Below are 13023 nucleotides of genomic sequence, written 5' to 3'. Positions count from 1 at the left end.
ATTTTTGTGGCTATCCCGTACAGACGACTTTAAGTGATACACCCTAAAACAGAGCCAATGAAAAATACTCCTCATTACTCTGTATTTGAGCTTAATCTGTGATATATGAGAAATTGTGGAACTCCTAATGGATAAGAGTTGATAACTCTAAAACTTCCTCCTTTAAAGCTACTTATGGTTTCCCCTTTGCCCTACTCTTATTACCATAGGTGACTTGAAGCATCCTTAGGCAAATTTCCGTGGAGAAATGTAGCAAATTGGAAAGTAAAACATATTTCATTTTGTGGATTCTTTCTGGAAAAGTTTTGTTTCTCTATAATTAATGAGAATTATAGTTCTCCCAGCCATGAATTCTAGGGCTAGGTAATATTAACTAAAGAAGTAGTTATGAATGATTTGATTCTAGATATAAAGATACAGGCACAAATATGCCATGTTTATGTTTAGGAAAAGTGCTTTTAATAGAGGTAGTAAAACCGTGTACTGTGAATAGCATGCTAATACCCTGGCTCAGCTAGATGGCAGATTACATTGTAAAGTTGGCATAGCCAGTTCAAGAAATTCCAGGATGTCAGGGCAGTCTGTATTAGAGTTAATAGCTTTGAACAGTGGCAATTTGCATTCTAATTTCTAATTTGAGTTAACATAATAAATAGATGACCATATATGTAGATATATTTTGAAATCAACCAAAAATTGATTACATAATGTGTACCTGGAAAATCTCTCATGGTATTTCTAAGCTAACTGGAATTTCTTCTAGATTGTGATGCTTGTAAATGAGAATCCTCTCCTGGCGGAAGAAGCAGCCCTGAATAAATGCTACAAGGTGATGGATTTGATTTGTGAGAAATGTATGAAGCAAAGAGACATGAATGAAGTATTGGCTATGAAAATGCACTACATTAGCTGTATCTTTCAGAAATGCATTAACTTCTTAAAAGATGGAGACAATAAACTGGACACTCTGATCAAAAGGTACTGTTTTTACTATGTCATGTCCAAAGTACACTCAAGTGAGTTGTATTATGTGAAGCCTCTATGGGTCTTAAAATCAAGCCTTTTAACAGCAGTTGTTATTTATTGTGTTATGTTGTTATTATTTTGTTATTGGGAATCATATTTATGCTGTGAGAAATTGTACTTAGATTTTATACTCAGATTTTTATACTTATTTTAGTCTTAGTGGTTATTCAGTTCTAAGCTTTCTATGATAATGCTGTAAGCTATAAGAATTGTTAACCCCAATTTACAGATGAGGTTTGGAAAGGTTAAATAATGTGTGTAAGATCATACAGCTAAAAAGCAGCCAAAATCCACATTTGAGAATAGGTTTGTTAGGCTGCAGTTTGCTGCCTTGGATTCACAGTGGTGCACAGTGTATGCCTGTTACAGTACCTTTGAAAACTTGTGTGTTATCCTTGTTCTCTGACCACCAGGGATTGAATTCTCCCACAGTTTTTCTGAGAAAAGGGAACTAAGTTAGGAGGTTGTAACTCGATGGAGATTTTAGTTCATTGTACAGAAAACTGACACTGTAATAAATAATCAGATAACAGTGTTGAATGTGTTTTATGGCGGGGGTCAACTTTGTGTATATATCTCAGGGCCTCTAAGCCTGATAAGACCTAGCTAAAGTACAGGTAAACCAGCAATTACTTTGAATTGCGTCCATGGTCATGACTTGAAGAGATAATGAAAATCTTAGGTAGCAAAAAAGAAATTACCAAAGGTTCCTGAGTTTAGTTGGGAGGGAATGCTTCGTGATTGAACTCCAGTGACTTTTTAAAAATTATCTTTCAGCTTGTTAAAAGGTCGAGCTACTGATGGCTTTCCAACATACCAAGAAAAGATCATTAGAGAAAGTATCAGAAAATTTCCTTACTGTGAAGCTACACTCCTCCAGCAACTGGTGCGAAGCATTGCTCCTGTTGAAATTGTAAGGCTGCTCTTTAGCTCAGTTAGCTGTGTCAGTAAAACCTAATCACTGCATCTTGAACAGTTAAGGGCAAGTCCGTTTTAGTATTTACTTTTATTATTTTAGAAAATTTCCGGGAACAAAGGCGGAGGTAAGTTTGCCTGTCAAACCTGTTTCTTTTTATCCATTTCCCCTCCCATGATCTTCTTATATTTTTTATTACTGGTAGTATTTTAATAAGTAGTATTTCCCTATATCATTTTGTAGCTGGTTATAGCGGTTGCATTTTAATGCCTTTATGAAATCTGTAAAAGTAGGTATACATCCACTGTGTAACCCAGATGCACACATGTACATGTGAAATGACAGTACAAAGCTCCACACTAGATGAACATAGAAATTGATCTTCTAATGTGATGGTCTCAGGTCAGTGGGATGCAGAGGGATGGGCCATATATTCCCTGATTACACTCTCAGAAGTATATCCCAGCTTCTTATAGTCTATTTAATGCCTCTGACGATAAATTTCCATACTTTCCAGCCATGGGAAATAAGTTTTGTTAACTTTATTACCTGATCTGTAAATTACTTACTTCCCGTTTGTTATGTATATATTTCAGTAGTATTTTAAAAGATACTTCCTGTCTTCTTTATCTTGAATAGGTTTCTGGTCACTGTATCTATACCATTCATGCTTTCATACATTTCAGTTGAATCCTTATCAGCCTTTGTCTATCAGTGTAGAAACTGATCCTGAGACCGGTCCCATCCATGGCTTCCCCCTTCCTTCTGGCAGTTTCAGTCCCTTTCTCTGTGCCTTCTCTAGGCGGTTATATCATTCTCAGGGTGGAAAATCAAGACTAGAAACAGATTTCACTTGTTCCTTTATATATTAAGAGCTCACCTATTCAGAACCTTGAAATAAACAAGACCTGAGCAGGCAAGATAATCTCATAAAGCTCATACATTCATTTATTCACGAGAACGTCCATACTTTCACACATTCTTTACTGTTACTTTTAAATACACCTGGTCATTTGGTATTTAAGCTTTAAAATTAAAATCAAAGTTAGCATATTATGAGGGTGATTCATCAATTATGGATGTTTGCACATATCAAATGCCAACCAACTATGAATTAAATAGATAAGGGTTTATTTTTTCATATATACTCAGAAGCCCAGAGGTAGGCAAACTAGGCTTGGCACAAAGGCTCAAAAATGGACTGGGGACCCAAACGCTTTCCATCTTTCCACCCAACCTTAGTTGTGCAGCTTCTCATCCTCATGCTTATGACCTCATGGTTACAAGCTGTCTGAAGCTCCTCCTCCTGCCTCAGCCGAGAAGAAGAAAGGTGCCTGTATCCCAGCTCTCCCAGAAATGCTTTCTCATGTCACATGGCCACTCTTATCTGCACAGGAATCTGGCCAGAAATGCTTTCTCATGTCACATGGCCACTCTTATCTGCACAGGAATCTGGAGAAATGAGGATTTGGGGCTGGTTTAGACTGCTGCTCTGAACAGAGTTAGGCTTCTGTTAGTAAGGAAGTTGGGGGAATCCATATCAGAGCGGCAACTGGCAATGCTGGCTGTGGAATATTCACAGCATTAACAAGTGGTAGTGGACATTCCACTTTCAATGGGGAAAACAGAAAAACCAAAATAGCAGCTCAGAGCACTTAAAAAAATCATTGCAGGTCAGTGTAGGGATCAACAGTTCATCTTGGCCTCGTATCATAGAAAAAATATAATGTAATTATAGAGTAAGGAGCCCTAGTAGCGCAATGGTTAAGCATGCGGCTGCTAACCAAACTGTTGAAAGTTCGAACTCACCCAAGGACTCTGCAGAAGAGAGACCTGGTTATCAGTTCCTGTAAAGATCACAGCCTGGAAAACCTGTGGGGCAGTTCTGCTCTGTCACATGGGGTTGCTGTGTATCAAAAAGGACTCGACAGCAGCCAAGAACAACAATTATAGAGTGTAATAATGTTTATGCTGGTGATCTGAGCTGTCAAGAAAAGGTTTATTAATAAAGATAAAATAGTATTAATGTATTTGAGGAAGATTTCTTTCTTTTAAAATTTTTTGTTCTTATACCCTGCTCTCTGGAAATGCTTAGTCATCCAGAATGCCTGTGGCTGTGTGTTTTAGACAGTCAGTGTTTACTTATTGGCTGTTGTTACGCTGCAAGTTGGTAAGCCCCTGAAGCAATGCTGCCCTTACCCTATAACAGTGGTTCTCAGCCCTGGCTACCACGAGAATAAGCTATGGTGCCGTTTAATGGTGCTGATGCCTGGGCCCTCTTGCAGCTGTTTTGATTCACTCTGCAGCTTTGATTCAGTGTGGTACTCTGGTTTCTGCATGTTAAAAAGCTCCGCAGGAAGTGTGAGGCATGACTACATTTAAGAAATGTTGCTCCAGCATTGTAACAGGGATGATACTGTGGAAGATGTTTCACTTTATCAATTGACAAGTGTATGTTTTAACTTCTGGAAAGCTAGCTAATGTCTCTGATTTTATAGCATACATTGAATGAAGCATCCGTTTTGTTTTAGACAGAATATCTTTCTGTGGAAGAAATTCTGATGCCCAAACTTATTTAACAAAGTAGATGACAAGATTTGGTATGACAAGAAAGAGTTCTTGTTTCATAAGAGTCACAAGAAAGATTCTGTGTGGCTCTTCAGTTGTAACATCATTGATTTTTTAGAAGCAGTAGCTCACATTAACAGTCAGGCTTCTAGCAAAATCTTTAATTTTAACTTTACTTACGTCTGTGACTGTTAGCTTGTGGTCTGACACAAAAGTCCCATATTGGGAGAGATTTTGATGACATCTCAGGCACGTCTTTAAAAAAATGTTTACACATAGAAGTGTAATTTTTAAGTTTGTTGAATATATCATATTCCGTTTGTTTGTGGACCAGACTTCTATCTGGTTTAGTACTCTACTCTTGAGGCAAAAGAGTTATACATCTTTATAAGTGTTAAGCATAGTATTAAATAGTAGTAATTCTCAGAATTTAACATGCCTCAGAATTACCTAGGGATGTTGGTAACAACTTGGACCACACCCTTAGAGATTCTAATTTAGAAGGTATAGAATGGTGCCAGGTATCTGAAATTTTAACAAGTTCTCTGATGCACACCAACATTTAAGCACACTGTCATAGGCTTTCTTTCCTTAGTACATTATAAACTTAAGCATCTAATATCTAAGATTTCATTTTCCTAATTTTTTTCCCACCATTACACTATCTTCATTCCAAAAGCTTATTGTTAGCACTTAGCAAGGGAGTAAACCCAATCATTATTATTTGTATTCAGAGGAGAATGACAGCTTCAAAATGAGTGCCACATTTAAAATACTTCTTAATTTTTTTGAATATCTTGAGAGTGTAGAACATTGTTCCCAGGTGATATTTTAAAATTCTATTATGTAGAGTTGGTAAAATATCATCAAGTTAGATATTCTCAAAAGTAATCAGCAAATATACTTAAATGGAAATTCAAATTATGAAAAGTGGCAGAATTTTGGGTACAGATAAAGGAGAAAAATCTGAAAAACTTGGAACTATGAACAGCTAAGGAGTGTTGGTGGTGCAGTAGTTACGCACTTGGCTACTAACTGAAAGGTCAGCAGTTCGAACCCACCAGCCACTCACAGGAGAAAGATGTGGCAGTCTACTTTCGTAAAGATTTACAGCCTTGGAAACCCTGTGGAGCAGTTTTACTCTGTCCCATAATGTTGCTAAGAGTCGAAATTGATTCTACAGCAATGGGTTTGGTTTTGAATTTTATGAACTGCTAGGAGCAAGTAAGATAGCTAGATGCTCTATTTTTTCTTGCTCTGATTAGGTCTTATTAACATCATTCCAGATAGATATTTACCCTTAAATTTTTCTACATTAAAAAAAATTTCACCAATCTTCTTTAGCAACCCATCCTACTTTTTTCAATAACCCTATAGTACAAATATTCAAACTTTTTTTTTTTAAATACCCAGATGAAATTGCGTGTATGCCACTTTAATTGAAGAGTTTGGAAAATTCTGAAGACAAAGATGATAATTTAACTATTTGAATTGAAACCCACATCAAGTAGTTTTTAATGTATCAAATCTTTAAAGCCCTTTAAATTGCACCAATTTTTTAAGAACTAAAATAGTTGAACATTTGTGATGTAACTTATGAATAGTCCCGCAGGATATATAAATTGTCATGATGTCAATTCTCAGAAGAAAATCCCGCTAGTTTATTTTCCTATGTTTGAAATCAGTGTAGCCTTATTGAATAATCCTAATTGAAAAATACCTTTTTTTTTTGAGAAGAGCCGTTTTATTCTCTTTAATTATTGAGATCCATGACTTACCTTTCAATTGTGTACTTTGTGTAGAAAGAGGTATGTGCTAAAGAGTAGGATGTGTGTCATTTTGTCATAAAGTCTGTGCAGACTGCCACATCTTTTCTTTCTGGTGGGTTGTAACCCCGGATCTTTTGATTAGCAACTGAGCACTTAACCACTGTACCACCAGGGCTCCTTTTGTGTACTCTTTAGCCTTAATGATTTCTTCTTTGTGTCTCTATTTCTAGACACCATTGTTTATGAATGGTATCTCTGTAGTCTTTCCATGGTTATTTCAGAATTCTTTTTCTTCTTTTTATATCTACTCTAGGGTTCTGATCCCACTGCATTCTCTGTACTGAACCAAGCCATCACTGGTCAGGTGGGTTTTATAGATGTTGAATTTTGCACAACGTGTGGAGAAAAAGGAGCAAGTAAAAGATGTTCAGTATGTAAAATGGTAAGAATGAAGTTCTCTCAAGTTCATTGACACCTGGTTTGGATTTCCTTCCAAGCTGATACTGGATTTTGATGTTCTATAAATATAAGCGTTGACTTGTCTAGTATATTAGTTTTTTTATATAGCTTTAAAGTATTTTTTTGTTTTTTTTTAATTTTCTTGTGTTTAAGGTGAAAGATGACACAGCAAATTAGGTTCATGTTTAACAATTTCTACACAAATTATTCAGTAATATTGGTTACAATTTTCACAATGTGTAATTATTTCCATTCATTCTGTTCTTGTACCATTTCCAGGACTCTAGTTTCCCTTTCCCTTTACATTTTCACCTTTGCTTTAAGGCTCTAAGTATTATATTTAATACTTAAGTAATTTGGGGGGAGACCTATAGTATAGATGTAGTTCTGTACCGTATCTGTCCTTTGTCAAACTCCCAGACTGCCTTAGCTTCTAAGCTGAACACCCCAAGAGAGAAAAAAATGTGAATGAGAAAATAAAACATAAAAACATTATATGTAGAGCAATGGTACTGAGGCTAGTATAGATACGGGAACCCACAACAGGATAATTCTTATACAGTTAATCCTTATGATATTGACTTTAACTACAATATCTTCATTAACTCTTTCTTGTAAAACTGCAGCTCCTTCTTGACAGTCACCAATCTTTACCCCCTTTGGACTGTACTCCCTACCTCTGCCAGAGCTATGTTTATAAATGGCATATCTGATCATGTTTTTCTCACACACACATACTACAGACATGCATGTATCTGTACACACATTTGACTACATAAAACCAAACCAAACTCATTGCTGTTGAGTCGATTCCTACTCATGGTGACCCTGTAGGACAGGGTAGAACTGCCCCACAGGGTTTCCAAAGAGCGGCTGGTGGATTCGAACTGCCGATCTTTTGTTTATCTGCCAAATGCTTTATCACTGTGCCACCAGAGCTCTACTTGACTCCATAAAAAAATAAATAAATAAATAGGTAATGCTAATTTCCTGTTGATTTGAAGGTTGGTTTTCTTTTTCTTTAGTGTATTATGTAAAACCCATCACAGTCTACCATAACCTACTTCCCCAGTGTCATGTCCTTTACTTACTTACTTCTCTGTACTTTAGCTTCGTTATATGTGAAATTGGGCCGGAGTTGTGACTTGAATCTTTATTGGTTAACTATTACTGCATTTAAAAAAAATAAAAAAACACTTAAAAAAACTCAGCACTTAAAACAACAATCATTTACTGTTTTTCTTCTGTGTGTGGTTGGCTGGGCTTATCTACAGCAGCTCAGCTCCACATGTCGCTCACCTCTTTGCACCAGTAGGCTGACCTGAGCATATTCTGTGCAATGGCAGAGACACAAGTGAAACATACAAGCTCTCTTGGGACCTAACCTCTAAATTGCCATGCTGTCTCATTGTTTTGGCCAAACAAGTTGCATGATAAAAATCTATAATCAAAGCTCTTCCCTTGTAGTAAAAAGAACTTTGAAATCACATAAGAAAGGGCATAGATGCAGGGAAGAATGAACAATTGGGGTCAATACTGTAGTTTACAACACCATTTCTACACAAGGGCCTAGCACAGTGCTCAGCATGTAAATGTTCAATGAGGTTCATTCCCATCTCTTTACTGTCTCACTTGCAAACATCTAAACTCTATTGACATAAAATTTCCTGCTGTCCTTGAACAGGTAATCCATCTGCCCATTTCTGCATATTTGTTCAAGTATTCCCTTTACCAGGAATGCGTCTTTCCCATTTGTCTGTCTATGCTGACTCCCTGCAGCCAGAGTGAGTCACTGCTTCCTCTGTGCTCCTATTGCTTTTACTTCCCACCCTTTATTATAATCCTTTCGGTGTCTCCCTCCCTCCATCCTACCCCGTCTTATGGTTTCTCTATAACCGTAGATTCCCCTGGGACAACTGTATTTTCTTTGTCATTATGTTTTCACAAAGAATGGGTTCTTAGCAAACCATTTGTTGGTAGAATGTTCTGTAGACTTTCTTATGTATCTATGATTTTTTAAAAGTGTAAGCTAAAAATTACAAGTCTAAACCAGGATGTATAGTCACACATCATGGTTTTAAAATAAAGTATAGAAAGCAACATTTTACAACATATTTCTTGGTTTAATGGTGTATTTGGAAAACCGTGCAGTCACAGCTCTTGAAATGAAAATAAATGTACAATTGCTTTCAGGTAATATATTGTGATCAAACCTGCCAGAAAACACACTGGTTTGCACATAAAAAAGTCTGTAAGAATCTGAAGGACATTTATGAGAAGCAACAATTGAAAGCTGCCAAAGAAAAGAGTCAAGAGGAGACTGGTATGTATATAAAAACTGAGCTCATGCCATGCCTCGGTGGGGAGAGGAGTGGTAGATGGTATTAAGGCAGGGCACACAGGAACTGATTCTTCTTTGGGGGCCAAGGAGGCTTGGACGTGACCAACATAAGGGTCACACTGAAACTCAGTGTGTCCCTGTTTTGAGTCTTTGGAATAATGCATAGAAGTGGTCAGCCTGGATCCCACTGGAAAACAAGGAGACAAACTGAGGAATGTAATTTCTTCCACATTCTCCTTTCTGGCACATGAGACTGCCCAGGGACAATGGGACTCCAGTGAGTATTTCCCTATATTCTGCTCCTGAAGGATTTTAAGGCCTTTGGATAAGAAAATTTAATTTCCCCTAATGCCTACCAAAAGATTTTAAGGTTGGAAGCCTTTAAACTTTTTAAATTTCAGAGCTGTAGGTGAAATTACAGAGTAAATTTAGAAATTCCAGATTACATTGCACATCTGATGTGCGTATTAGATTTCTGCAAGTATCAGAGCAGCAAGTTAGTTCCATGTTATATTCCTCTCCATTCTTCGTGAGCTGTATGATTCATTTTCACTGGAGACAGTGAGTTGCATCAGCAGTGACTCATGTTGAGGAGGAGGAAGAGGAGCCCTTCCCACCCCGACCACAGCCCCAGAGAAAGTATCACATGTGCTGGGGGGAATATGTGTAATTTGAAAAAGTTGCTCAGGTGATCTGACACTAGACATTTCCACCTCCATCCCTCAAGGGACCATGCTCCCTTTACCACTTGGTTGAGAAACATTGTGCTAGTGGAACTGAATGATTTGTACAAAATTAAATCATTTAATAGTATTAAGAGAGTAAGTCAGGCTTTCTGACTGCCATGCCTTCTGTTTTCTGGACCAAACTTTTTACCCTGTGTGCTATGGACAGAGAATAACACTGTTCATATACTAAGTAGGCCAGCATGAAAGAATAGAACTGTCAGAATGGGAGCTTCCAGTTGTTAATCATCAGCTGTGTGTCACACACATTTGAAGTGTTATAGACACCGTTATTCTTAACAAATATGGGATAGGCTTTATTAGCCACACTTTATAGATAAGGGATGAACCTCGTAGAGGCAATTACCTACCCTCAAACATAAAGTTAATTAATGGCAATGCTGGTTTCAAACACAGATTTTGTCAGATCCCAAACACCTATCATGATTAAGAGATCTGGCTTTGGAGCCAGAGGCCGGAGTTCAAATCCTGCATCTTCTGCTTATCAGCTGTACAACCTTGAGCAAGCATTTTAAACCTCTGTTCTCAGTTTCCTCATATGTAAAATGGAAATAATAATGTGTTTACCTCCTGCAGATACAATGTGGATTAAATGGACTAATGTGTGTAAAGCACTTAAAAAGTGTCTGGCACGTGTTAGGAGCAAAATAACTTTTTCCCCCCCTTTTATCAGATGGCAAACTCGATGTCAATGCTAACTGCGTTAATGAAGAGCAGCCAGATGCTGAAACGGGTACCTCCCAAGAGGATTCTAATCAAGAGGGTTCTAACCCTAAAGGTTCTGTGGAAGGGGAGAAAGAGTCTCTCCAGAGTGATGCTGAGTTGGAAGGCGTGCAGGGCGGTCCTGCAGGGCCACAGGTGTCTGAGGAGTAAAAGACAGCAAATGCCGGCTGATGCTTCTCACGTGACCATGTCCTCACTGCCTTGCGACACCTGCATGCCACTATGGCAGGGTCCCCCACTTCCTAGAATAGATGCTTCCAAGCAAAGCTCTGTCTTCTTCGCCCTAGTTTCCTATTGATTTCTGGTCTGGAATTGGATGAATATTCCTATGGAAAAAAAAAAGTTTTCAAAATATAGGATATACCATTTCCATTCCCTTTTTGAGGACTGCTTTTCAGCAATTGCTCTCAATGGAAAATAAACCCCCTTAAAGAAGAAATACAGGCTCCGGGGAGCCAAGGAGCAAGTAGAACAGGCGTGAGAGAGAGGTGATCTTCAAGAAAGAAAAATGTTATAGCCACAGAGAAGGGTAATGAAAACAATCATTACTCATATGTGAATAAAATGCATACAAATAGCATTTGCAATAGTGAACTTCTACTAAGATGCAATATACTAAAGAAAAACTTTGTTAAAAGATATGTGCCATAGTTCAGCTGATGGTAGTATTTTTATAGAAATTATCCTGAACAGTCTAAACTTTAGGTAGTTCCTGTAGTGACTTTTTATCCATAGAATTTATACCTTCAGAAATGTCAAATCCCTCAGAAGGAACTAAGGCATAGCTAGAATATCTCAGCATGTGTGTTAAGAAAGAAGATTCGTCGCATTTTTGATTAAATACCTGCCAGACATAAAATTATTGTCAAACTAATTTATGTGCCATACTCTTACCTGGAAGGCGGACCATTATCTTCCTATAAGTTTTTCCTGTCCAGAAACTGTGATTTACAACTATCATTTATGGAAAGCCCTGGCATTAGTTTTTAGTGTATGTAATATTTAAACAGAGTGAGAGTGTATGTAATCTGAAGATAGTGCTGTTTCAAAGTTTCTTGTATTGATTGTAAAATAAATTGTGCCTCCTATTATAAATAACACATTTTGTTTCATGGTTTATGACCGTCTATGGGAGGGGGCAAATATTAGAGAAACTGACAAATATTAGGGAATTTAGCAAATTTCCTAGTCATTTTAATAATTAATACGTATAATTATAGATCAAAATCTAGAATTCTTACCTCACTTCACTGATCAAATTGCTTGATCTTGCTAGTTTTCCTCTTCCTCGCACTCAATTACTCTTCTTCCAGATTTTCCTTGCCCTAACACGTACGCCTTCTAACACACCACGCCCTATACCAACCACACTGTTTCAGGAAGACTTCATGTAAGTAGGGTAGATGGTAAGGATTAACTGGGTAGGAATTTAGCAGGCAAATTTTGTCTGAACTTGTCAATCATGACATGCCTTTCTTGGAAAATTCTGTCATTTATCATCAAGGTAACTCATCTTTACGCGGATTAGCATTCATCTTTAAGTAGTAAAATAGTCCTAAGCTTCCGTCTTCCACAAACATGCTTTTTACCAGAGTTCCCTGTTTTTGTTTTTTTTTTTAATTATTTTGTTGTGTTGTCATTCTCAGCCTTTTTGTCACCTCACTCTGTTAGATACTATGCTGGGCTCTGGCAAAAGGGCATGGTCCCTGTTTTGGATACCATAGATGACTGTGAAAAAGCAGAAGGAAATAGGAGAAATCAAGATGTGTGTAAATGTAGAGGTGATTTTTTCCTTCATTGAGATGAATTGCTAATATGGATAGGAACCCTAACACAGTGATGCTGTGTGCTGTCGAGTTGATCCCAACTCTTAGGGACCCAAAGCGATGGAGTAGAACTGCCCCATAGGGTTTCCTAGGCTGTAGTTTTTACGGAAGCAGATTGCCAGGTCTTTTCTCCATGGGGCTGCTGGGTGGGTTCAAACTGCCAACTTTTCAGTTAGCAGCCAAGCGCTTAACCACCACACCACCAGGTTTCCTAACACAGTGGTAGCTGGCATAAATAGAAACTTTAAAAGTGGACAAAGAGGACTTCAGGCATTAGCCATGTCAATATCAGAATTGTCCTTGTCTATTTTGGTGATTAGCTTCTGGGGTTTTAAAAGCCTGTGAATGACCATCTAAGATACTCCACTGATCTTACCCCTTAGGGAGCAAGGCAGAATGAAGAAAACTAAACATACAAGGGAAAGATTAGTCCAAAGGACTAATGGACCACATCTACCATGGCCTCCACCAGACTGAACCCAGTGTAGCTAGATGGTGCCCAGCTACCACCACTGTCGGCCCTGACAGGGATTACAATAGGGGGCCTTGGACAGAGCTGGAGAAAAATGTAGAACAAAATTCTAACTCAAAAAAAAAAAAAAAAAAACCAGACTTACTGGCCTGACAGAGGCTAGAGAAGCCCTGAGTG

General features: G+C 37.8%; 1 protein-coding gene across 1 annotated transcript in view; it reads left to right on the top strand.

Annotated features, from left to right (window-relative positions):
* The window catches only part of ANKMY2 (ankyrin repeat and MYND domain containing 2), a 33862-nt gene extending 22749 nt beyond the window's left edge, over positions 1–11113 (top strand). The window contains exons 6-10 of the mRNA XM_049893271.1: positions 764–978; positions 1804–1939; positions 6593–6721; positions 8932–9061; positions 10499–11113. Of these exons, the coding sequence (XP_049749228.1) occupies positions 764–978; positions 1804–1939; positions 6593–6721; positions 8932–9061; positions 10499–10698 (810 nt within the window). The 3' untranslated portion in view covers positions 10699–11113. The remainder of the gene's footprint in view (positions 1–763; positions 979–1803; positions 1940–6592; positions 6722–8931; positions 9062–10498) is intronic.
* The last annotated feature ends 1910 nt before the right edge of the window (positions 11114–13023 follow it).

This window comes from Elephas maximus, chromosome 8 (genome assembly GCF_024166365.1).
Source record: "Elephas maximus indicus isolate mEleMax1 chromosome 8, mEleMax1 primary haplotype, whole genome shotgun sequence".
Classification (NCBI taxonomy): domain Eukaryota; kingdom Metazoa; phylum Chordata; class Mammalia; order Proboscidea; family Elephantidae; genus Elephas; species Elephas maximus.
The sequence above is the reverse complement of the archived record's forward strand: the minus strand, read 5'-3'. Positions and strand labels throughout refer to the sequence as shown.